Source organism: Gorilla gorilla, chromosome 14 (genome assembly GCF_029281585.2).
Source record: "Gorilla gorilla gorilla isolate KB3781 chromosome 14, NHGRI_mGorGor1-v2.1_pri, whole genome shotgun sequence".
NCBI classification, from domain to species: domain Eukaryota; kingdom Metazoa; phylum Chordata; class Mammalia; order Primates; family Hominidae; genus Gorilla; species Gorilla gorilla.
In genome coordinates, this window is record NC_073238.2 from 125,980,746 (window position 1) to 125,999,333 (window position 18,588).

The 18,588-nt window shown below is 44.8% G+C and overlaps 1 protein-coding gene across 26 annotated transcripts in view; it reads left to right on the top strand.

The window, feature by feature from the left end:
• ARHGEF7 (Rho guanine nucleotide exchange factor 7) overlaps window positions 1-18,588 on the top strand; it is a 190,737-nt gene that overhangs the window by 128,168 nt on the left and 43,981 nt on the right. For 25 of the 26 annotated variants that reach the window (XM_031001467.3, XM_055360726.2, XM_055360714.2 and 22 more), the window contains 2 exons: window positions 144-238; window positions 471-566. In XM_031001467.3, the coding sequence (XP_030857327.1) occupies window positions 144-238; window positions 471-566 (191 nt within the window). Of the gene's footprint in view, window positions 1-142; window positions 239-470; window positions 567-13,112; window positions 13,172-18,588 lie in introns of those variants that run through there. The other variant, XM_055360731.2, reaches the window with a different exon arrangement.

Genomic DNA, 18,588 nt, shown 5'->3' on the forward strand with positions numbered 1-18,588 from the left:
TGATGATGATACTCAACACTTTAGTATTACATAGAAGTAACAGTGTGAATTGAACAATGGCGATGAACTGTCCAAAGTGTATAAATCTTAGTGTCAAATAGCAATGGAAATGTCAAATAACACTTATTCATCATTTATTATAGGTGCTACAGAATATTTTAGAAACAGAAAATGAATATTCTAAAGAACTTCAGACTGTGCTTTCAACCTACCTACGGCCATTGCAGACCAGTGAGAAGTAAGTTAGATGATAAATTGCACTAACTATAAAATAGTCTAAACCTTAGGCTGTTCTCTTCTATTTTCAGAGAATAGAGGGTTAAATAGTGAAACAAAATTTAGTGTACCAGTTTGCCTTAGACATCAGCTGTTTATTAGGTTAAGACTTCAATAGGACATTGGGATGGCAAAGGAGAAGAATATAAATAAAACTGTTTACATATGTTTACTGTTATTTTTCTTGGCTCTAGGTTAAGTTCAGCAAACATTTCATATTTAATGGGAAATCTAGAAGAAATATGTTCTTTCCAGCAAATGCTCGTACAGTCTTTAGAAGAATGCACCAAGTAAGTAAGATGCTAAAAATTTGCAACACTCAGGTTGGTATAATTGGTATTTAAAGGATTAAGTGTGAAGTAATTTTAGAATTCACATTTCTAAAGATGCAAACTTAAGTTATTTTAAATCTTTTGGGTAAATCAGCTTTTACAGTAAAAGCTGTATTTTAGACTATCTAGTTTGTATAGCAGGAATCTTCAGAGAAAGACTCAAGAATGGCGATTTTTAAGGTGTTCCATGGAGGAAGGGTCGGGATGAAGAGCCTCTGGGAGAGAAAGGAGAATGGCCTGACACCAGGACCACTAAGGGGACAAGTGACTCAGCTCCTTGTGTGCCCTGAGTGCTGCACAGGGGACCTTGAAGGCCAGGTCTTTCCAGCAATATCCTGCAGCTTGCCTGCTGTTTCTGGCCTTCCAGAAGCAGATACAGTGCTTCTTGAAATAACATATTAGGTTGGTGCAAAAGTAATTGTGGTTTTGGATTGTGAATTTTTAAATCATAACTAGGCTCAGACACATCTTTATTAATCAAGACCATTCCAGTCAACACATTTTCACCAGTGAGAAATAAGTTTTATTCCTGTAGCATAAAAATCTGTGCTTCAGGATTTGACAAACTCTTGGAAAGCACTTTCTGCATCCTGCTGGTTGTGGAAGCGTTTTCCCTGCAAAAAGTTGTCGAGATGCTTGAAGAAATGGTAGTTGGTTGGTGAGAGGTCAGGTGAATATGGCAGATGAGGCAAAACTTCACAGCCCAATTTGTTCCACTTTTGAAGTGTTGGTTGTGTGACGTGCGGTCAGGCGCTGTTGTGGAGAAGAATTGGGCCCTTCCTGTTGACCAATGCCGGCTGCAGGCATTGTAGTTTTCAAAGCATCTCATCGATTTGCTGAGCATACTTCTCAGATGTATTGGTTTTGTGGAGATACAGAAAGTTGTAGTGGATCAGACTAGCACAGACCACCAGACAGTGACCAGGACCTTTTTTTGGTGCAAGTTTGGCTTTGGGAAGTGCTTTGGAGCTTCTCGGTCCAACCACTGAGCTGGTTGTCGTATAAGAACCACTTTTCGGCGTATGTCACAATCTGATTGAGAAATGGTTCATTGTTGTGTAGAATAAGAGAAGATGACACTTCAAGATGATGATTTTTTTTGATTCTCGCTCAGCTCATGAGGTACCCACTTACCGAGCTTTTTCACCTTTTCAAATTGCTTCAAATGCCGATCAACTGTAGAACAGTCGACGTTGAGTTCTTCAGCAGCTTCTCGTGTAGTTGGAAGAGGATCAGCTTCAGTGATTGCTCTCAATTGGTTGTTGTCAACTTCTGATGGTCGGCCACTACGCTCCTCATCTTCAAGGCTCTCGTCTCCTCTGCAAAACTTCTTGACCCACCACTGCACTGTGTGTGTGTTAGCAGTTCCTGGGCCAAATGCGTTGTTGATGTTGGAAATTGTCTCCACTGCTTTACGACTTACTTTGAACTCGAATAAGAAAATTGCTAAAATTTGCCTTTTGTCTAACATTTCCATAGTCTAAAATAAACAGCAAGTAATAAGTCATTAGCAAAAAAACCATCAAGCGAGAAATACGCATTAAAATGATGTATAACCACATTTATTTAAGAACGTGTTCCAATATCAAATGGCAAATTTCAACAATGCAGAAACCACAAATATGTTTGCAGCAACCTGATGTAACATGCTATGCTGATGAACTAGGGCTTTGAGGCTTTGTCACTTTTCCAACATTTTCCTTTGGAGGGACGGAGGCATGTCTGACTAATCAGCCATCAGTTTTTTTCTGTGTGACTATTTTATATTCTTGGTTTACATCAGACATTAAAGGATATTTGTTAATTTCCTGCCAGGTGACTTAAAACAGTAGTGCACATGGAAGCTTTTAGGTTTCAGTAGTCTACCAGGTGAGGTTTCTTTACTTGTGGGTTTGATGAAGGTGACACATTTTATTTTTAAATTATCTTTGATCTTTATTCATATAGCCCCCAGAAAAGACTACAGTACCTTATTTCCTTGGATTTCGGTTGGTCTCTGGTCTTCCCTTCAGCTTGTGCCTATTTAGGTTTTGAACGTGGTGAGGGAGTGGCCTTCCTTCTGTGCCACTATTTCTTGCAGTTCATGACAGTTTACCAACCATGATGAAGATACTTTGTTCCCTTACCTTTTTGGCTGGGCTTTGAGGTTTTGTCAAGGCACTTTATACTGGACTATCGATATGGCAAGGAAAGCTGAATGCCAGAGTAACAGAATATTATTAGAAACCGTAAGTGAATATTCTATAGAACTTAAGACTGTACTTTCAACCCATCTGCAGGCCATCATTTTTACTTTTATAGCATTTTTGGTTTGCATAAAGTGGCATTACTTACATGACCATGAAAGAATAGCTTGGGAATCACTTTGATTTTCTTTTGGTGAATGAAGGTCATTTGCTAATAATTCGAAGTCTTTGTAAGAGTTCATATTGTGCTCAAGATGGAAGTAAATGCTTGCCTCTGTTTTTCTCATTGGCCGTAGATAATGTGGTCTAACAGATTATTACGGTATATTTTAAAAATACAGTTTGCAGTACCTCTGTTGGGCATTATATTAGCCCTGCGAATTACTGTCCTCACATTACTCGTTAAAAAGCTGAAATAAAGGGCAGTAAAGTAATCGCTTGAAGCCATGTGTTTACTAAGGCTTCAGTCCTTATGTTATCGCAGAATTTGGTATGGCTTAGGTATTATTTTGATCAAGTTTCTCAAATTTTATGCTACATGTATACAAGGTGTTAGAGGTCCACGGGGAAATGGAATGTACTAGACAAAGTTTTCTTTCTCAGCTATTTCTCTTCTTTTTATTATGAATATCCTGAAATTTTCATCATTTCCATTTTAAGACTTACTTTCATCTTTTTGTCCTATATGTGAAATTTCTGTACCATTTTACAGTTCACCAAATGCCATATATATATAGCAGTTTCATACTCATTCTTTTTTTTTTTTTTTTTTTTTGATACAGAATCTTGCTCTGTTGCCCAGGCTGGAGTGCACTCGTGCGATCTCAGCTCATTGCAACCTCTGCCTCCTGAGTTCAAGTGATTCTCCTGCCTCAGCCTCCCGAGTAGCTGGGATTACAGGCGTGCGCCACCACGCCCAGCTAATTTTTTTTGTATTTTTAGTAGAGACGGGGTTTCACCATGTTGGTCAGGCTGGTCATGAGCTCCTGACCTCAAATGAACCACCCGTCTCAGCCTCCCAAAGTGTTGGGATTACAGGTGTGAGCAACCACGCCTGGCCTTCGTATTCATTATTTCTTTTGATTTTTTTTTTTTTTTCGTCTCTACACAGACTTGATTCATGGATGTGCAGGCCCTTTCACAGCTGCCTGTTGGTTAGACCCAGGAGTTGGCAAACTATGGGCTGGGTCAGATTCCGCCTACCACCTGTTTTCTATAAACAAAGTTTCACTGGCACGTGCTGTACTTTTTCATTCACCCATTGTTAATGGCTGTGTTTGTACTACAGTGGGAGCAGTGGAGTTGTGATAGAAACTGTCTGGCTCACATACCTCAAATATTTACTCCTTGGCTTTTTATAGAAAGTTGGCTGACCCCCAGGTGAGATGTGCTTTCTTCCTTGGGGCCTCGACCTGGCCCTAACCTCTCCATTCCCTGTGCGTTCTGAGGCCCACGTTTGTTTTCTCAGTATTTTTGCCATGTAGGACTTCTGTCTTACCTCTTGAAAATGGAAGTTTCTATCTGGTGTCATTTTTCTTCAGGCAGAGGAACGCTTTAGTTTTTTGTAATTCAGGTGTGTTACTGACAAACATGATCTTGGATTTTGTTGTCTGAAAATTGCTGCCTTCGTTCCTGAAGATTTTTTTTTTTCTCACGGATACTGAACTCTGGGTAACAGATTTGTTGTTTCAGCATTTGAAGGATATTGCTCCACTGTGTTTTGGCCTTCACTGTATCTGATGATGACCTCCATTATATTCTGATCAGCACAATTTCAGATAGTTGTTCCCCGTCCGCTTCCTAGATTTTTGCCTTTATTTTAGGTTTTTGGCATTTTGACGGTGATTATCTCGGGTGTGGTTTTCTGACTTCTCGAACTTGAAAATTTATGTCTTACCGAATGTGGGGAATTTGAGGGCATTGTTTCTTCAAGTATTTTGTTGCTTTACTGTTTCTACTCTGCCTTGGGGCTCCAGTTACACCCATGTAGACCTTTTGCTGGAGGTCCTGGATTTGCTCGTTGCTTTCTGACCTGGTCCCTGCTCTGTTCTTCAGGTTGAACGGCGTCTGCTGTGTCCTAAGTGTTCACTGTCTGCCTCTCTACTCTCTTGTTCGTCCCCGTGCAACAAGTTTTTAGTTTGAGAATTTTTTTCAGTTCTAGAATTTGTTTCGCTTAAAAAAAGTGTTTAGTTCTCTGCTAAGATTTTATATTTGTTCATTCACTACAAGAATATTTTTCTTTATATCCTTTAGCAATAATTAGAATAACTGCTTTAAGGTCCCATCTGCTGATTCTTTATTGTGAGGATGGGTTACATCTTCATGATTCTTTTTATTTTTAGTGACTTTGAATTGTGCCCTGTTTACTGTGGGTTGTAGACTCTTGATCATGTTAGGTTTCTCTGAAGAGTATTGATTTGCTTGTTTGACAGGCAGTTAACTTGGTCAGGCTCAAATTGCCAACTCTCCCTTTGGCAGATGCTCAAATCTCAGTCCACTTACTTTAGACTCAGCTGACCTGAAGTTGGCCTTGTGCAAGTTCTGTTCTGCCGTCAGCCAGAGATTTGGGCAGAATTTAGAGACAGAATTCAGGGTCACACTCACCGTGGGTTTCCCCCAACTTCCCAGCAACTCTGGTAGAACCAAACCCTGTGGATTTTTGTTGGAGTTTTAGCTGTTCCACATAACAAAGTTGGCTGCCATTAGCTTAATAGTTGAGAAAGCAGGAGGTCCCCTGCCCGTTCTTTTTTCCAAATGTCCATCCTTCCCCAGAATATACCTGATGTTAACTAAAAAGTGATTCAGGCAGGTCTCAATCGATAGAGGTTTACGTAGCTGCAGTTGAGGACGTGCCAGGTAACAGGAGCATTTGTGCTTTTTCCAAAGCTTTGAGAAGTTTGGTATTTAAAGGGGAAAGAACAAGCAGGAGGGGGATAAAAGGGAGGCTGGGGAGCAGTGAGGCAGATGCTTAAACATTGTTGTGAGCCTCCGATTAGCCTCAGTAAGCCTGCATTTTACATGGGAAAGGGGGAGTGGAGGAAAGTCAGTTGTGCGTTTTTCTCAGGGTTCTCTTTCACGGGAACGGTGATTTCTGCTCTTGTCCTTGTCTGTACCTATGAAGATAAGCTGGTACTTGACATTGCCAGGGTGAGATACAATAGAACTCGGTTTTAGGGCTAGTTTTTAGTGGGGGATATATGTTCTGATAGATTTAGGGGCTCACAAGAAATCTCCTTGTGAGCACTTTGTGAGGAAGGCCATCTGGGGAGCTATGTGGCCTTCTGTAGTTGTGGGCACCTGGCGTATGGATGAGGCCATGACACAGGGTTGTGGAATGACAGCTGTCTGTTCGACAACAAAAGGCAGACGGTGTTGCACAGTTCAGTTCCCAAGCTTCACTTTCCCACTGGCATAGTGAGTTTGGGTCCCAAGATTCTGTTATCTTTCATGCTACTTTTGAGTGCCTCTAGGCAGTTACTTTCTATATGTTTTTTAAAGTTTCGATGTTATTTGCAGGCGAGTCAGTTTGATAGGAGTAATTTGGCTATAGCCAGATTTATAGAACCCATTTCCTTTTAGTTTTTCAAATCACAGTTCTTCCTTCCATCAGCTGTGGAGGGCTCCTTGCAAGCATGCTTTGTCTAGGCTTTCAGTTCAAAACAATAGAAACTGCAGTCTGCCTTACATGCCCTTGTGCCGTTTGCTGCATTAGTAGCGGTACACTGTCATTTGTGTTGTGAGGTTGTGATAGCTGGAATGTGCCCAGTTTGCCTAGAGCAGCTTTCTCAGGTATGCGTGCATTTGGCGCTTGTGCACACGCTGCCACCACGTGCGTGATGCTGGCTGGCTACTGATAGAGCCTGTCCTGGTGGAGCTTATAGTCTGGTGAGGGAGACAGATAATTGGAAATTGTATAAATAGTTAGAAAGCTACAATTGCAGACCTTCTTACGAACGAAATCATATCAGGCACCAAGAGCAAACTTCAGGGGAAGATCACTGAGCACTGAGGGGTGAATGGGAGGTAACCAGGCAAAAAACGAGAGGAGGTTTTTTCTCACACCAGCACTTCGTCGATTGTCTGACACTGAGTTTCCAGTGGTTCAGTTCTATTCGGACATTTGTCTCCCACGAGACTGCCACATTTCAAACCCAGCTGCAAATGGGGTGCCCAAGCTATATACTCCTACCTGACTGAGTACAGATTTGAGGGTTCCCATGACTCCCCTCAGGTTTGATAATTTGCTGGAATGGCCCATGTAACTCAGGAGAGTGCTTGACTTCCTGGTACCAGTTTATTATGAAGGATGCAACTCAGAATGAGATGGAGAGAAGAAAGATGTAGGGTGAGGAATGGGAGCAGAGTTTCCAGGCCCTCTGGGTGCAGCACCTCCGTGCTTTCAGCAACCCAAAATCTCTCCAAGCCCCTGTCCTTGGTGGTTTCTAATGTAGGCTCTGGTAGGTAGACATGCATGATTGACTAGATCACTGGACATTGCTGAGTGGCATGATCTCCAGCCCCCTTGTCCTCCCTTTAGGTTGCTGGGTGGGGCTGAAAGTTCTTGTGATCATGGTGGTCTTTGTCACACCTAGCCCCCATCCTGTAAGCTGTCTAGGGGCCGACCCAGAGTTACCTTGTTAGCATAGACTCGGGTATGATGGAAGGGGGTTCATGATGGGTAACAAAAGACACTTCTGTCACTCAGGAAATTCCAGGGGCTTTGGGAGCTAGGGACAGTTTTTCTGATATCACAGGAGAGAGAGCACCCTGAGGTGGGCGTTGGCTGTGGCTGGAGCCTGTGAATGGAGAGGAGTTGGAACAGTAGGAGCCCGGACGGGCAGGCGAGATCAGGTCCTGGAGACTTTGATTGGATCTTAGGTGACTGTCAAGAGTAGTTGGAAGCCGTTGATGGATTTGAAGCTTGGCAGTATCATAGTCGGCACTCTTCTGTAAAAGGAACCGTATGCTCTGTGATGAGTGGTCTGGGTGGGGCGGAGGGCAGGAGGACACAGAAACTCCAGAAAGGAGGATATTGGATTTTGTCGAGATTCTTTTCCGTGTTGAATAAATATCCGTTACCTTAAAAGCCACTGACTTATAATCATTCAGTGGTAATTTTGTGGAGGTGTTTATAAAAGTTACTTAGCAAGTCTGTTTTTGCTTGGGCGTTGTAGTTAGTGCTTCTGGGATCCACAGCTGGTTGTAGGCAGCATCTTCTCCCGGAACCACTATGAACCAGAAAGTAGGTCACCACTTTCACATACACTCATGCCTGCATGCATTCATTCTCCCGGAACCACTCTGAACCAGGAAGTGTGGGTCACCACCTTCACATACACTCATGCATGCATGCATTCATTCTGTTTTTGTTTTTCCCCCAGAATGACCCTATGCCTAGAATTCTTTTGTAGCTTATATGACTTTTTCCAAGCATTCTTTTATCCCCAAAAGGGATCTCTTTGTCTGTGGTTGCCACTGTAGTTGATACTTCCAAAGTGGGAGGAGTGCCCTGGGGCCTTGTCCTCCTGGGGTCCTTGTGTGGTCTTGGAAGGTGCAGCGGGTGATTTGCTTAGCACTGGGGCAGAAGCCTAGATGGCATTCCATAGAAGGCACTAGTTAAGATGGCATAAAAGAGTTAGTCTCATTATAAAATATCCAGAAGCTGTAGAATAGGACAGAGTGAAAAACCACCAATAAACTTTTTACCCAGATGTAATTATTGTTGATACTGCCTTCCACTTCTCTAAGCTTTGGTGTATGGGAGAACACATGCATAATTAGGGCCAGGATTGAGGGCCTGCCTCAAGTTAAGATAAGATAGTGAGTGCTCTCTCAGGAGAGCCTGCCTGTTGCATTTGGGCAGTGAGGTAACCTGATTTGACCTCAGTATGGGGCAGGTGTGAATAGCACAGGCAGAGGCTTCTCCTTCCTGGATGTCCAGTACAGAAGACATTACATGTTTTGCTGCAAATTAAATGATTGCAGATGTGAAAAGAAGTTATCCCAGAAGAGAGCTGTAGAAGAATTCTAACCACTTTAATGTCATTAGGAGAGTTTTTCAAATACTTTAACGGCAGCTCATGTCTATCTGATGGCTGCCTTACTATAAATATGTACAGTGAACTTCCACGTACAGACCTACTATTTATTGAATTCTTAGTGTGTTCCTGGTATTTTTCAGTTATTAACTCATTTTATCCTTTAAAGGACCCCATGAGGCAGGTGTTTAAAGGTAAGAAAGCTAGGACACCAAGAGGGTGAAGGACGTGCCCAAGGTTACACAACTGGTAACTGGGGCCTCAGATTTGGAGACAGGTTGTCTTCATTCGAGGTATGTATGTGAAAGGTTGATTCTGAGAGTCCCTGATTCATAGTTCCACCTCTTTCAGTTGGCAGTGCTTTTCGCAGGCCTGGCAGATTCTCACCCCACCCTCTGCTGCCCTAAGGCAGCCCCAGTGAGAGCCCCCAGCCAGTTAGGTTCCTCTCCCAGGGCCAGGCCCAGCAGCAGCTGGAGCCCAGGCCACCTTCTCCTGTTGGGGGCAGGGCCCCTGCCTCACTTTGAGAGAAGAAAGCCTTAGTGGGGAGAGATAAGATAGTGAGTGCTCTCTCAGGATAGCATTTGAAATGCAGTTTTCCTTCAAACTATTGTTGTAAGTGTTGGAGAATTCCCTGTACTACATGATTTACTGTAGACCCTGTTACAGTATGATTTAAAGAGTCTTTGGACTAGTCTGGGAATGTGGAACAGTGGCTTGTAAAAAATTGCTTCTATGGGAAAATGAATTCTTGGAATCTAATAGTATCTTTTAAATGAGTTTTTAAAATAAAACTGATAAGTTGGGAATTTGCTTCTAGTTTATGATAGAAAGGAGGTTAAATTCTGTTGAAAATAGAACCTCAGAAGCCCTCTTGTGGAACATCCTTGTACCAAATTTTATTCTTACTTATTTTGATGATGACTCAGTGGTGTTGTAATACCTCCCCTAAAGAAATACTAAAATACCCAGTAACTCTCCATCTCTTTGTTTAGATGCCAGCGCATGGGCTGGCGAACAGTGGAGATAGCAGGATTTGCCCTGTTCCCGTCTCAGATGTACAGCTCTTGAAATAGTGAGGGTGCCTGGATCACTGTACCCCAGAGTCTCCACCAAGCCTGGGACTACCACACTAAGTTGTGTGTAACTGTTGCTTGGGGCAGCTGCGACCATTTCACCATTCCTGCTTGAGTGTTCTGGGTGCTTTCCCCACCCCGGGTCCCCAGCCTCCCCCGATCCCTATACTTTGTGCTGCTTTGGCGATGTTCAGGGCCACCCGATGACCTCTCACAACCCAGTCATCACAGTTAAAATGTCTCACAGCATTTTGGCTCTGCTGCATGCCACCACGTGTTACATGGGACGCCTTTTCCTCATGGAGTTTCACACAGGTTTCTGATGGTTCTGCCGTGTTCTCTGGCTACCTGGGAGATCACAGGATGCCACGCCTGTGGAGGACTGTGACGGAAGCCTACCCTTCTTGTAGCTAAAGTTGAACCATTGTGGTGCTGGTTCATGGGTGCTATTAGTTTAGAGGGCAAGGTGGTGGTGAATTCCATCTCCAGTCCTTTACTCAGATTGTTCTAATATGTTGTACATTTTCTGTAAGGTGATAGTGAAAACAGTACATCAAGAGAAAAATTTTCTTCTCTAGAGACTCATTCTCAGCATATTTGTTGTTTGAACTGTTTTTTAATAAATTGGTTAACTGCAATGTTTGTAATTTTCAGTTTCTATTCTGGTGACAGTTTTTTTAAAAATGTGTTTTTGAGTCAAGTTGTTTGAGAGGATATGGGAGCCACTAACATGAAGGCCGGGCTCAGAAGAGGATTCGGGCTAAGGCGCCGAGCCACTAACGTGAAGGCCGGGCTCAGAAGACGATTCGGGCTAAGGCGCTGAGCCACTAACGTGAAGGCCGGGCTCAGAAGAGGATTCGGGCTAAGGCGCTGAGTTCCGTTTGGGGTTGCTGTGCATTTCAGTTGGAGATGTCACAGGGGAGGGTGGAAGCGGAGACTGGGAGCTGCAGACTTCCCACCCGGCCTACTGCATGTGTGGGAAGAGGTGTGGCCCAGGTAAAGGTTAGGTTTGGATTGACAGCTCTCCTGGTCACCTGCCTCATGTTGCTTGCCCATGTCTGTCCCAGTGTCCTCATCTATAAAGCAGGGGTGCTGGTGTCACCCACCCAGAGTCTTGCGGAGGTAAAGTGGCCTGGTACTTATGGAACCATCTGCAAATGCTCGGGGCCCTACTTGGCGTCTGGAGCTGAGTTCTCCTGCAGCCTCTGTTCTGCCAGGGCCCTCCCTGTGCACCATTTGTAACTTCGGTTGTGAAAATGTAACTTCACACTGGCTTTGGAGGGCCCTGAGTGAGCTGGCTGGTGTTCGTGAGAGATCTGTTTTCAGTCACATCGGTGAGGGACTTTTTTCCTCACCCTTCCCATTTCTGCAGCTTTGTCTTCACTTGATTTTACTTTCTGCCCTTAAACTTGGGGACATTTTATGACTGTCTTTAACTGGGGGATATTTTTCCTGTGGAAGGTGGGGTCATGGTGCTGTCTTTTCAGTACTGCGTTTCTCTTGGCTCTGTCGTTTGGGGATGTCTGACAGGCAGTTGACTAGCCATGGAATCAGGTTGGAAATAGAGAATGATTTAATGAACTTCATGAATGGTGTAATGAATTGGTATGATATTTCATTCATTGTCTGGATCTTTTTAATGTCGATATTTTAATTATTTTTTTCCTAAAATAGCTGGAGGCAACTTACTTTTAACCGCCAGCTAGTTAAGCCATCATTGCCTATATTTGGAATGGTAGAAAACAACCAAATGTGTCTTTAATCTTATTCTTATCCTACACTAATCAGTTCCTTGATTAGTAGGCTGTAGCTACGGAGGAGGCTGTAGCTACGGCATAAACCAAAGAAGGCAGGAAGGTTTCACTTGGAAGGCGATGGAGAAATAGATCAAACGTTCAGGAAAGAAACATTTTGGATGATTAAGGAAGCTTTATAAATGGCATGTAGGGAGGCACAGTGATTGGAACTGCGGGCGCTTTGATGTTTTTAGCCACCATGCCTTCTTTCATAGAGGGTTACCTATGGCATGTTCTCCCTGCACACACTCAGGTTCTGTCCTGAGCCTGCTCCGGTTCTCAGTTGATGCAGTATGGGCTCCACCATCCCCGGTCTTTCAGTGTCACGACCAGTTGTTAGCTCCTGCCTCTGAAGTCAGCCTTTCTGGATCAGATCTTTCTTGATTGTTCAGTTTGTCTTTTGGTGTTTGTGCCGATCTCTGTGGAGACCTTTAGTCGGCGTGCTTCAGGAATTCACTGGCATCTCCTCCTTCCTCCTCTTCGCTGCTCACTCGCTCTCTTCATATCACCCACCTGTTGATTTCTTTTTAGAAACCTTCAGTGTATCTTTAACTCTTCCTTTTCCCCCACCTTGAATCACTTGCCGAGCTACCTCTTCTGTGCCTGACCTGTCCTGAACGCTGTAGTTCAGGTCTTGTGGGTTTTCATGGTGTCTGTGCACTAACCTAACTGGGCCCTGACTTCTAGTTGGTTCCTGTTCTGTCCAGCTTCTCCACCGGCGCTGGTCCTCCTGAAATGGTTCATCCCAGAAACTGGGGGTGACACCACTTTATTCATTTATTCACCAGCTGGTCTTCAAGACGTTTGGACAGGACCTGTTAAAATTGTGGCAATTTTTACTTCTTGAAAACAGCTAATTTAGATTGGTTCCAAAGTTGTAATAATCTACAGATGTCCCTCTACAGATTGGACCTCCCTTTTTGGCCTCTGTCCTCAGGCCTTGGCTTATGAGCCTTTCTTGTTGCTCCCTGGTGGGGCTGAAAGTGGGATTTTCCCCCCACCCAGCTCTCCTTACTATTCCCTTTGTTTGGATTCACTTCTGCTTATCTTCTTACTAAAATCCTACTTAATCCTTCAGTCCCAGTGAACATACCAGTTCTTAGTACAGCCTTCCCTTTGTCTCTTGTGTTTTGTTTGAATGTATGTCTTGATTTTATTTTAATGGTAAATGCCTTTCAATGTATTACAGACATCAGTAGACTGAGTTCCCATTTGTTGACTTGTATATGATAGGACTTCAGTGTATCAAAGAAAATATCCAATGTGTTTATAAGTATTTAATGTAATTGTTATAATAGTTAAATATCATGTAATGATTTTCTTCAAAAGTTAATTATAAAGCCTAAGATAATAGGGAGGAGGTGGAGCAAGATAGCCAAATAGAAACTTCCACTGATTGTCCTCCCCACAGGAACACCAAATTGAACAACTCTCCACACGAAGAAATACCTTCTTAAGAATCAGAATCAGGTGAGTGATCACGGTGCCTGGTTCTAACTTCATATCACTGAAGAAGAAACTGAAGAGGGTAGGAAAGACAGTCTTAAATTGCTGATGCTACTGCTCCCTCAACTTCGGCAGCAGCCATGTAGCACAGAGAGAAAACCTGTGCACTTCGGAGAGGGGGAAGGCTCAGTGGTTGTGAGACTTTGTATTGGAACCCAGTGCTGCCCTGTCACAGTGGAAAGCAACATTGGGCACAGAGGTAGCATTTAGACCAGTCCTAGCCAGAAGGCTAGTCCCTGGTCCCAGCAGTTGGAACCTGAGTTCTGGCAGGCCCTGCCACCGTGGGCTAAAATGCCCTGAGGTTCTAAATAAACTTGAAAGACAGTCTAGGCCGCAAGGACTGCACTTCCTGGCTAAGACCTAATGTTGTGCTGGGGCTCTGAGCCAGTGGCCTTGTGGGGCCTGCAACCTAGTGAGACCTCAGCCGGGGCAGCCAAGGGAGGCCTTGCACCACCCTCCCACAGCCACAGGCAGTGCAGCCTGCAGCTCCAGTGAGAGACTCCTCCCACAATCACAGGCAGTGCAGCCTGCAGCTCCAGTGAGACTCCTCCCACAACCACAGGCAGTGCAGCCTGCAGCTCCAGGAGAGACTCCTCCCACAGCCACAGGCAGTGCAGCCTGCAGCTCCAGGAGAGACTCCTCCCACAACCACAGGCAGTGCAGCCTGCACCTCCAGGAGAGACTCCTCCCACAACCACAGGCAGTGCAGCCTGCAGCTCCAGTGAGACTCCTCCCACAACCACAGGCAGTGCAGCCTGCAGCTCCAGGAGAGACTCCTCCCACAACCACAGGCAGTGCAGCCTGCAGCTCCAGGAGAGACTCCTCCCACAACCACAGGCAGTGCAGCCTGCAGCTCCAGTGAGACTCCTCCCACAACCACAGTCAGTGCAGCCTGCAGCTCCAGTGAGACTCCTCCCACAGTCACAGGCAGTGCAGCCTGCAGCTCCAGGAGAGACTCCTCCCACAACCACAGGCAGTGTAGCCTGCAGCTCCAGGAGAGACTCCTCCCACAACCACAGTCAGTGCAGCCTGCAGCTCCAGTGAGACTCCTCCCACAACCACAGGCAGTGCAGCCTGCAGCTCCAGTGAGACTCCTCCCACAGCCACAGGCAGTGCAGCCTGCAGCACCAGGAGAGACTCCTCCCACAACCACAGGCAGTGCAGCCTGCAGCTCCAGTGAGACTTCTCCCACAGCCACAGGCAGTGCAGCCTGCAGCTCCAGGAGAGACTCCTCCCACAACCACAGGCAGTGCAGCCTGCAGCTCCAGGAGAGACTCCTCCCACAGCCACAGGCAGTGCAGCCTGCAGCTCCAGGAGAGACTCCTCCCACAGCCACAGGCAGTGCAGCCTGCAGCTCCAGGAGAGACTCCTCCCACAGCCACAGGCAGTGCAGCCTGCAGCTCCAGGAGAGACTCCTCCCACAACCACAGGCAGTGCAGCCTGCAGCTCCAGTGAGACTCCTCCTACAACCACAGGCAGTGCAGTCTGCAGCTCCAGTGAGACTCCTCCCACAACCACAGGCAGTGCAGCCTGCACCTCCAGGAGAGACTCCTCCCACAACCACAGGCAATGCAGCCTGCACCTCCAGGAGAGACTCCTCCCACAACCACAGGCAGTGCAGCCTGCAGCTCCAGTGAGACTCCTCCTACAACCACAGGCAGTGCAGCCTGCAGCTCCAGGAGAGACTCCTCCCACAACCACAGGCAGTGCAGCCTGCAGCTCCAGTGAGACTCCTCCCACAACCACAGTCAGTGCAGCCTGCAGCTCCAGTGAGACTCCTCCCACAGCCACAGGCAGTGCAGCCTGCAGCTCCAGGAGAGACTCCTCCCACAGCCACAGGCAGTGCAGCCTGCAGCTCCAGGAGAGACTCCTCCCACAGCCACAGTCAGTGCAGCCTGCAGCTCCAGTGAGACTCCTCCCACAACCACAGGCAGTGCAGCCTGCAGCTCCAGTGAGACTCCTCCCACAGCCACAGGCAGTGCAGCCTGCAGCTCCAGGAGAGACACCTCCCACAGCCACAGGCAGTGCAGCCTGCAGCTCCAGGAGAGACTCCTTCCTTCTGCTAGAGAATAAGAGGAGAGGAAAGACGGCTTTGTCTTGCAGCTTGGATACCAGCTCAGCCACAGCAGGATAGAGCATCAGGCAGAACCCTGAGGCTCCTGGACGATGTTTATAGACATACTTTGGACCAAAAGGGAACCCACTGCTTGGAAGGGAAGCACCCAGTTCCTGTCAGGATCCATCGTCTGCTGACTAAAGAGTTCTTGGGCCCTGAGTAGTCAGCAGTGGTACCCAGGCAGAACTCACCATGGGTCTTGCGTGAGACTCAAAGACGAGCTGGCTTCACATGTGACCCAGAGCACATTCCCAGCTGTGGTGGCTACAGGGAGGGACTCCTTCTGCTTGAGAAAAGGAGAGGAGACTTTGTCTTGCAGGGTAGGTATCTGCCCAGCCACAGTGAGGTAGAACATCAAGTGGGCTCTTGGGAGTCCCCAGTTTCAGGCCTTGGCTGTTAGACATGATTTTGGGACCTGCTGTGGGCTAGAGGGCAGCCCACTGCTCTGAAAGGAGAGTCTCAGGCCTGGTGGCATTCACCACAAACTGACTGAAGAGTCCTTGGGCCTTGAAGGAACATTAGCAATAAACAGGCAGTACATGCTGCAGGCCTGGTGGTGGCTACAGGGAGAGGTTTCCTGCTTACGGAAAAGGGGAGTGAAGAGTGGGAAGGACTTTTTCATGTGGCTTGGGTGCCACAGGAAATATTGAACTGCGGTAGAATAGTGCACCAGCTAGATTCCTAAGGTTTCAGCTTCCGGGCTCTGGCTCGCAGATGGCATCTCTAGACCTGCCTGGAGCCAAGGAGAACTCACCGTCCTGAAGGAAAAGACGCGCCCATCTGGCTTTGCCACCTGCCGATTGTAGCGCTCGAGGGTCTTGAGCAAACATAGGCAGTAGTTAGGAAGTGGTTACCATGGGCCTTGGGTGCAGTCCAGTGCTTTGCTGGCTTCGGGTGTGAACCAGTGCAGTCCCAATGGTGGTGACTACAGGGGTATTGTGTCACCCTTCTCTAGCTCCAGCTACTCATCTCACACACACACACACCCCTCTCTCTGTCTCTCTCTCTCTCTGTTTGGGAGAGAGTAAGGGAAGAGAGCAAAGAGTCTTTGCCTAGTAATTGAAAATTCTTCTGGATTTTGTTCAAGAACACCGTGGTGGTTCCTATGTGAATCAGCAAGAGTCACAGCATTACTGCGTGTGGGGTGCCCCAATTTAATGCGGATATAGCTGCAGTGAGACCAAAATCTTAAATTGCAACACCCAAGTCCCTTTGAATACTGGAAAGCCTTCCCAAGAAGGATGGGTACAAACAAGCCTAGGCTGTGAAGACTACAATAAACACCTAGCTCTTCAACCGCCCAATGCCCAGACACTGACAAACATCCACAAGCATGAAGTCCATCCAGGAAAACAGGAACTCGCCAAATAAAGCTACCAGCAAACAATTCTGGAGAGACAGATATGTGACCTTTCAGACAGAGAATTAAAAAGTAGCTATTTTGAGGAAACAATGAAATTCGAGATGACACAGACAAGGAAATCAGAATCCTATCAGATAAATTTAAAGAGATTGAAATATGAAAGAATCAATCAGAAATTCTGGAGTTGAAAAATGTAGTTGATATACTGAAAAATGCATCAAAGTCTCTTAGCAGAATTGATCAAGCAGAGGAAAGAATTAGTGAGCTTGAAGACAGGCCATCTAAAAATACACAGAAGAGACTAAAGAAAGGATCAAAAACAATGAAGCATACCTACAAGATGTAGAAAATAGCCCCAAAAGGGCAAATCCAGGAGTTATTGGCCTTAAGGAGGAAGTAAAGAGAGACATAGGAGTAGAAAGTTTATTCAAAGAGATAACAGATAACTTCCCAAACAGAGAGAAAGGTATCAATATTTAAGTACAAGAAGGTTATATTAATAAAACATGAAGTACATTTAACCCGTAGAAGACTACCTTATGGGATTTAATAAGCAAACTCCCATAGGTCAATGATGAAGAAAGGATCCTAAAAGCAGAGAGAGAAACAAATACCATACAAAGATGCTCCAATACATCTGGCAGCAGACTTCTCAGTGGAAAGCTTCCAGGCCAGGAGACAGTGGGCCTGACATATTTAAATTGCTGAAAGCAAAAACCTTTTATCCTAGGATAGTATATCTAGCAAAAATATTCTTCAAACATGAAGGAGAAATAAAAACTTTCCCAAACAAAAGTTGAGGGATTTTATTAACACCAGCCCTGTTCTACAAGAAATGCTAAAGGGAGTTCTTCAATCTGACAGAAAATAATGTCAGTGAGCAATAAGAAATCACCTGAAGGTACAAAACTCACTGGTAATAGTACTCAGAAGAATACAGAATAGTATAACACTATGTGTAAACTACTCATATCTTGAGTAGAAAGGTTAAAAGATGAACTGATCAAAAACTACAACTTTTCAAGACATAGTACAGTAAGATACAAGTAGAAACAACAAAAAGTTAAAAAGCACAAGGACAAAGTTAAAGTGTAGAGTTTTTAATTAATATTCTGTTTCCTTGCTTGTTACATTGTTTACGCAATCAATGTTGTCATTTAAAAATAATGGGTTTTATTATTTGCAAGTCCATGGTAACCTCAAATTAAGAAACATACAATAGATCCATAAAAAATAAAAAGCAAGAAATTAAAACATAAAACCAGAGAGAATCACCTTTACTAAAAGGAAGACAGGAAGGAAAAAAGGAAGAGAAGATTACAAAACAAGAAAACAAATGACAAAATGGCAAGAGTAAGTCCATGGTTATGAATAATAACATTGAACTTAAATGAACTAAACTCTGCAATCGAGAGCCGTAGAGTGGCTGAATGGATTAAAAAAAACCAAAAAGACAAAAAACCCAATGATCTATAAAGACACATAGACTGGAAATAAAGGAATGGAAAAAGATACTCCATGCAAATGGGAACCAAAAAGAGCAGAAATAGCTCTACTTATATCAAACAAAATAGATTTCAAGACAAAAGCTAGAGACAAGGTCATTATATAATGATAAAGGGGTCAATTCAGCAAGAGGATATAGCAGTTGTAAATATGCATCCAACATTGGAGCACCCAGATAATATAAAGCAAGTATTATTAGAACTAAAGATAAACCCCAATACAATAATAGCTAGAGATGTCAACACACCACTTTCAGCACTGGACAGATCTTTGATACAGAAAAGCAACAAAGACACTTGACTTTATCTGTACTTTAGAACAAATCAATCTAAAGATACACAGAACATTTCCTCTAGTGGCTTCAGAATACAGATTCTTTTCTTAGCACATGGATCA